The sequence below is a fragment of the Pteropus alecto genome, unplaced genomic scaffold (assembly GCF_000325575.1).
Source record: "Pteropus alecto unplaced genomic scaffold, ASM32557v1 scaffold166, whole genome shotgun sequence".
In the NCBI taxonomy this organism is placed as follows: Eukaryota; Metazoa; Chordata; class Mammalia; order Chiroptera; family Pteropodidae; genus Pteropus; species Pteropus alecto.
Genome location: NW_006439757.1, coordinates 8,606,775 through 8,614,458, shown reverse-complemented (window position 1 = coordinate 8,614,458; position 7,684 = coordinate 8,606,775). Strand labels below are relative to the sequence as shown.

At 34.3% G+C, this 7,684-nt stretch overlaps 1 protein-coding gene across 1 annotated transcript; it reads right to left on the bottom strand.

The window, feature by feature from the left end:
• Positions 1-1,962: 1,962 nt before the first annotated feature.
• Positions 1,963-3,482, bottom strand: APELA (apelin receptor early endogenous ligand). Its single transcript, XM_015593283.1, has 2 exons — positions 3,407-3,482; positions 1,963-2,051 (listed from the first exon to the last, which is right to left on the bottom strand). Exons 1-2 carry the CDS (start codon positions 3,480-3,482, stop codon positions 1,963-1,965), a joined length of 165 nt encoding a protein of 54 aa, XP_015448769.1.
• Between the last annotated feature and the right edge of the window lie 4,202 nt (positions 3,483-7,684).

The following is a 7,684-nucleotide window of genomic DNA, read 5'->3' as shown; positions in this document are numbered from 1 at the left end:
TGCCTTAGATTTTTACTACCTAGGTCTATAGTGCCTTTACTCAGTTGTCAGGTTGTCAAGATTTTTTGTCGCAAGATATATAAAAATGTACAAATATTTAGGACAGTGAGCATTGTGCTATCAGATTTGAAGATAGCACTTGTTATTATAGCAACGATTCAGCAAGATCTTGGAAAAATTATTTTATCTTGCATTGCACTTATACTATCTCTGGATTCCAAAATGTGGCTTTTACACATTCTTCAAAGAACTGTAGCTGGAATGCAGGACTAGTCTAAACATTGAGAAAATGGATGCTATAAGCTGAGCAGTTCTTTAAAGGATCAGTCTAATTTTGTAAAGGAGTGCTATTATGAAATGGTTTACATGGCCTTTACTTAAATTTCCCTTTGGTTTACAAATTTGGTTTTGCAGGTCAAAATTTTCCTTCACTTTGACATTTCAAATTTTACTACTCTACCTTGTTTACTTGCAACCCTAGTTTTATGGCAGGTGGTTTGTGGAGAAAGCCAGTATAGTGGTGGCTAACTAAGGGCTTTTATTCACAGTTATGTAAGGTATCTTTCTCTGTGTATGCAGGAATTTCCTCCCTATTGTGAAATGCCTCTTCTCCTCTTTGTTATTTGTGGAGGAGTGCTGGGAAAATCTTGAACTTCTCCACTCCTCCTCAGCACAGATTTTACCATTATTTTATGTGAGACTGAAATGCATTATCGACACACAGCAAAAGATCTTTTAATGTATAAAATCCTTTCGAAGCCTGTTTTAGTCCCTAATAATTGTCTTCTCAAGAACTTATTGTATCTTTCTGGATTCCTCCACCAAATTTATTTTTCATACTTTGATAGCAAAGATTAATCTGTTACTGATACAGACATAGAGAACTTGGCCTTTTGTCTTAGTCCTCATGATAAATGCTTATTACTGTATTGTTCTTCCTTCCTTTAGTGTCCTCCTCAGGGTCTTCACTGGATTTGAAAAGCACATTATTAAACAATAGGTATAGCAACCATTCTTTCCTCTGAATGAATAGTGCCATAAATGCTAGTCTATAGACCAACTGAATAAGCTAATTTAGCGATTGCCTGTGTATGTTGAGGACTACTTCTATGACTTTTTTTAAGGGAAGACATATTTTATGACTTACAGAGCTTAAAATAATTACAATAGAAGGCCAAATTTATTTTTATTTTTTATTTTTTCAAAGTTATTTCGAGTATGAAGTAACTTAAACATGGGCAAGTGTTTGAAGTTAATTGATTTAGGCAGTATCACTGGTGATGGTGGTAGTGGTATAAAATCATTGGCCTTTTAGTCATCTTTTTTTTCTCCCCCCAAATATGGGAGAGGAGCAAAATTCTATTCAGAATTTATCTTTGAAGATGTAACCATTAAGACCAATTCTGTAAGTGAGGCCAAAAAGCTGCCCTGCCATTAATATTAAGTTGATTTTATATATTAAAAGACATGTCTTCAGGTAAAATAAACTGCATATTGAGGCTACAACATCATTCATATGGTGGTGTTAGGCAAATATGTCCAAAGGCTTTCAAGCACACAGTGGTCTTAATGGGAAATGTGCTTATTCTGGATAACATAGGAAGCTATTCAGTGTTTTTCTTTCAAAACACATGTTTGAATATACTTTCATAATTATATTCTCCTGGAGCCTGATTTTTTAATTATGGTAATTGTCAAACACACAGAATAGTATTAATCCCTATATAACTATCACAGATTAAACAATTATTAAGATTTTCCTACATTTTCCTCATCTATTTCATTAAACTATTCAAGCAATTCCCAAACATCATGTCATTTCATGGGTTAGTATGCATCCCCTAAACTGACATTACCATAAAGCCATTATCACATTTTACAAAATATGAATAGACATTCTCTGGTATATCCAATCTAGAACATTGCCTACATGTAGGAAAGCTATTTCCCATCAGAAATACCTCAGGGGAAGGGCACCCGTGAATGGAGAGGCATGCATCTCCTCTGATGGCAGCTGAGTCTGTGCAGTTTTCTTCTCGTTGCCAGATTAGCTGGGGAAAAAAAGAAGTATTAGGAGCATTTTTTAGAAAATTAACTGTTGTTTAATCTGGAAGATACAAGGGAATATTTTTTAACCTATACTGTGATTATTTGCTACTTATTTAGCTGCGATTATGATATAAAAAATTAATGTGATGCAAATACACAAGATATATTTCTAACAGTTCATGTTATAGCAGGATCTAATAGTAATATCCTCCTCATTCTACATGACTTCTTCCTAAATGCTCCTAGACCATTTATTTTATATAGTGAATTAATTACAAATGTTTAAAAAAACATGCTTCAAGGTGCTACGTATTTCAGAAAAGTAGAAATGGGTTAAATAGCAATTGCTGTAAATAGTAAAAAGGAATGCTTTCTGAGTTGCTAATTTGACTTTTTCCTTATTTATGTAAAAGGGCATACCAGGAGATTCCATTTGAAATAACCTCAGTGATCAAAATTCTGATTAACTAAAAGGCAGAAACTGAATTTTTAACCAGTTATGTACTATATTCTGTACTAAGTGGAGAAATATATTATCAAGTAAATAACATTTCATATCTGGATATAAGTTTAATCACCTTTCTACTTAAATTTGAGTTTGTTTTGCCCTGAATCAGAAAATTTTAAAATTTTTTTATTTGTCAGTGCTTTGAAATCTTAGATATTTGGTTTTGAAGAAAAACACATTAAAATAATGGTTTATTAAATTTCTATTGAATAAGAACAACACAACTGATATCATCTTTAAAAATACGTCAAGTAAATTAATATTATTTATCTTGACCACATATATTTTTGACACTTTTTGGCTGTGTAAGCACAATACTAAAAATTATACTTTTTAAAAGTGACACATCTAATTATATAACTAGAAATAACAGCTATTGACTGTTTTAAGGTTTCATCTATAATTTTTCATATTATGATTTTTATATTGTTAATTCAGCTAACATTTTCCAACTTCAGTCAGCCATGTGCTTTTAATAAACTTATTTAGATTTTGCATTTTACCTAAAATCTGTAAGTTTGTTTACGTCTGTAATGAATAGACCGGGCATTTCAATTTCTTCTTACTTATAAGGACAACATATCTACAATAATTACGGGATCAATATTCTTCAAAATTAGAAAAATAGTGGTAAAATATTTATCATCGTTTTAATTTCCAGCTTTAAAAAATATATCCAGATAAATAGATCCAACAGGATAGCATACTTCCAAAATCCTACACACTTAGCCCAATACCCTCAAGCACACCTAAGAGACTTTCAAACATAAACACGATCATGCTCACAGGCCCATGGACACAAACAGGCATAAACACAAGTTACTTGGTATAAATGTACCAAAGCCTTACCTGGTCTCTGTCCATTGATAAGAAGAAGGCTCGTTATAAAAATAAAAAATACAAAAAAGAATTGTTGAAATCTCATTTTTCTGCCACACTGAAGGGGAGCTATAGCTCTCAAAGTAAACCCAACTTTTTTGAATAGTCTGTGCAATATCTGTGTGGCTCTTCTCACATTCTAATGACAAACCTCGGAGAACTGCCAGCTGCGTTTTTTTAGAAAGGTTAATGATCACATCAGACAAGGTTACTGGTGCGCTGTGCTGTGGTGAGAGCCTCCCCCGGCCTCAAACCCCTCCTCCGCGCCTCTCCTCCTTCCCCTCTGTCACTCCCCTTTATTTCCATAAGCAAATATTGCTGAAATAAAGCATTCAAGTGTGCTGTAACTTCAGTGGAAGTCTACTCTGGAAGCTCGTAGGAGACACTGACTTGATGCAATCTGAATTTGGAGAAACCTGTAAAACTAGGCATGGTTTTGCCTCCTCCCCTCACCATTTGCATGTGTTTAAACTTTGTATTGCCCATATTGGTCCCACATGCAGAAAGCAATTGAAATGACAGGAAGTCTCTCTTTTGTCCTTTTCAGAAGGAATTCTGAAGCTCTAACTTAAGACTCCCAAATGCTTTGTGGCAAAACATGTGCTGAAATTCTTTCTTATTTCCTAACCTACTACAAAGTGGTACCAATTTATCCCAAATCTCTAAATTGCTTAATCTATGTGTGTTTATATCAATAAACATTCCTAGAGTTTAGAATGTTCTGAAATAAATCTGAAAAATGTTTATATTTTTATTTTGTAAAACAATTAAAAAAGTAATGGGGATTATTTTTGTCTGCGATATGGCCAGGATTTTTAAAAAGGAAGTTTAAACAAGCCACAAACTTATAGAATCTGTGTTCTGTTAAAACATTTATATGTGGAGGAATGCCAGTCTAACATATCACAGACACAGAAATTAGAGATGGGAAAAAGCTCAATTCACCTCCCAATGAGTTCGAAAAACACAGAAACAGTCTAGTTTTGTGTTTTGCACACATACACTAAGGTCCCTTTTTGTTTTAAGTGCTTTTCTGTGATATGTAGCTATTATAAACGGAAATCATTGTACTTAGTATAAAATAAACCAAAAGGATAAATGTAGATATACTTCTGAAACACATGTAGAGCCAAAATACAAAATCTAAAGCACATGAAGCTTTTATAAACTGCCAGGAATTCTGTTGCATTTGGCTTCTCTAAATTCAGGTATTTGGTATACAACCTTGGGCTTCCTGAGATTTGAAAGTAATGCATAATTTATCTTGATCTTGCAAGTCAGTCTGCAGAACTCCCTGCCTGCCTAGTTATGCATGCACCTAATAACAGGCAATAGCATACAGAAATTCCTAAAGTTATTTTCTTAAAATCCAAAGATATTTGCCAGTTTGGGGACTGGAAGCATAGGGTACTGCATTACTGTGCTATATTTGTACGTCACTCCATACAATCAATAGAATACAAGAGTTTGGACTCCTGGGATAAAAGTGCTCCATGATTAGTAAAGGATTTGTTCAGACTTACTTTCTCTGCAAGCTTCTCATTACAGCACACTGGGAAACAGCCAGCTAACAAGATTGAGTGTTAAATCGAGCAAACCAACAGGAGGACAATATAGATTTTGACAATGTAACTTCAAGACAAGTTATATTTCTATTCAAAGATATAGTAGTGAGTTTTCTTTATGGATATTGAGACTACCATAGACTGTATATATAGATTAAAATTTTATATTTTGTAACCAGATAATCAACAATGAACTCCTAGAATATGGACAACATAAGCAAGTACTGTGGAGTATATATGACATCTCCACTGACCAGGATACAGCAAAATGTTGTATTTGTCATATAACCACTTTGAACATTAATTTTTTCATTAAAAAAAATTTAGATGAAGTACCTGATTTTCAACCTAAGAGTTATAAAGGTTTGGTGAGATAATATATAAAACTTATGAAACTTAAGACATTATTTTTTTATATGTTTTAAAATTATTCTCTCAGAAAACAACTTAAGGAAGGTGAGGATGATTATGTTTAAGCAGTTGCTTATGGGCCAGCATTTCTGTGGAATTTGAATCAGCAATGGTGCTAAATCATTCATGGTAGTATTGAACCACCAGGCGTGGAGAAATTTTGGTATCAAAGTGCTAAGTCAAAACAACACAAGTGGCTCTGCAAATGGGGCTTTTAGATTTTTTAGATTTCAACTAGATGAAAATGATAAATCATCTTTATGAGACCAGACACCTCCACTTTTACCCCACCTAAGCACAGCTCTCTTTGAGATCCAAGCCTGTCACTCTGTTTAAGGTACAATGCTAAATGTATTACACATATTACATAACTTAAACCTCCTCAAAACACTCTGAAGTATTACTTCCTTTTTACCGAATGAGAAAACAATTAACTAAAGAGGGTGTAAGCTTCAAGGCCACACAACTGGAAAGAAGCCTAGGTAGAATTCAAATTCTGCGATCTGAGCTTTCAACCATTTTGCTATCCTCTTGTCTAAGGTCCAAATCCTAATTACAATAATAGCCTATTGAAGCTATTATAAGGATAAGGTAGGAAAATACTTTTTATACTGCGTTGAAAGTGTCTCCCCAAAATTCATGTCAACCTGGAACCTCAGAATGTGATCTTATTTGGAAACAGGTTCTTTGCAGATATAATTAGTTAACATTAAGATTGTACTGGAGTAGGGTAGGCTCTAAATCCAATATGACTGTTGTCCTTAGTAGAAGAACACAGAGACATACAGAGAGAATGCCATGTGACAACAGAGCTAGAGATTGTCATTATACTGCTACAAGGCAAGGATTGTCAACAATCACCAGAAGTTAGGAGAGAGGCATAGAACATATTCTCCCTCTAAGTCCCCAAGAAGGAATCAAACCTGCTGACACTTTGGTTTTGAACTTCTGGCCTCCTAAATGGTGAGAGAATGAATTTCTGTTGTTTTAAGCCACCTCGTTTGTGGTACTTTATTACATCAGCCCTAGGAAACCAGTACACTTCTATATATTTATATATTCTATAAGTAGATATATTGTCTATATAATTCTATAAAAAACATACTTATTTATATAGTGGTATATTGCATATGCCAGGAATGTAACAGAAGTTATTTTATTTAGACATAATAATTGTATGATATAAGCTTCATTTCCATTTTGCAGATGAGAGAACAAACTTAGAGAATTAAGTGACTTGCCTGAAATTAAATAAATGAGCTAATAGCAAAACCAAGATGAGGCCTACATCTATCCAGTTCTGGGCCTCTTACTCCTTTGATTTTCATCCTGTGCCATCATTTGTCCTAAGAGATCCTGCCCCATCTATATTATCTTCTTTCCCACCTGCATCTTAATCTTTCCTTCTATTGCTCTCTCCCATTCAAACATGCTCTCCCCAACCTACAAATTACCTCCTTTTGCCCATTTTCATTCGGCCTCTTTTCAGTCAGATATCTGAAATAGAGTCCACCCTGATTGTTCTGCTGCATCACCACCTTCTCCAGGTACATCTCCTCTCCTTGATGCTGGATGACAACTTTCACCACACTGCTGACGCTGGTGTGTCTCACATCAAATCATTAAGCTTTTAAATAGGGCCTTTTCCGTGAAAACTTCAATCCATCCAAATTAGTCTACTCTCGGCTCACATTTTTTTCTTTCTGGTTTTGGCTCATGCTGTGTGTTTCTTTGGAAACATCTGCTCTGTTTGTCCCAATTTTTCATAATCAAAGTCTTACGAGTTGTTCAAGGTTTAAAGCAATCATTAAAAATCGGTTCAACAGATAAGTACTTAAAGGACTACTATGTTCCAGGCTCTGTTCTAGGTATAGGGATAAAATGAGGAATCATACGCAGTCCCTATTCTTGAATTTAATGTTTATTCATTAAATGTTATCTTATTTAATTTAATTTTTAAATAAATTCACTAGGTTCGCTCTATAAGCATTTCCTCATTCCTGCCAACTGAGAGTGATTTTGATTTTGTTCTGGAGGGCTTGCAATTTTCCTGTTATCATAGCCTTTTCACCACTGTAGCACTTAATTCCTCCCATGTGGGCCGTAGTACATTCATCCTGGTCTGACAGTTTCTTGAGGACATATGGACTCCTGCAGAAATAAAAACTCCTTGAATGGAGAGACTTGTCCTTTTATCTTTTTGATGTCTCCTCTTAGAAATATTAAATTCATATTGAATTGAATTGAACATGGAAATCATAAGATATTAAAA

Coding starts and splice junctions, on each gene's coding strand:
- APELA (XM_015593283.1), bottom strand. CDS start 3,482: ATGAGATTTCAACAATTCTTTTTTGTATTTTTTATTTTTATAACGAGC. Junction 2,052..3,406: donor TATCAATGGACAGAGACCAG/GTAAGGCTTTGG, acceptor TTTTTTCCCCAG/CTAATCTGGCAACGAGAAGA.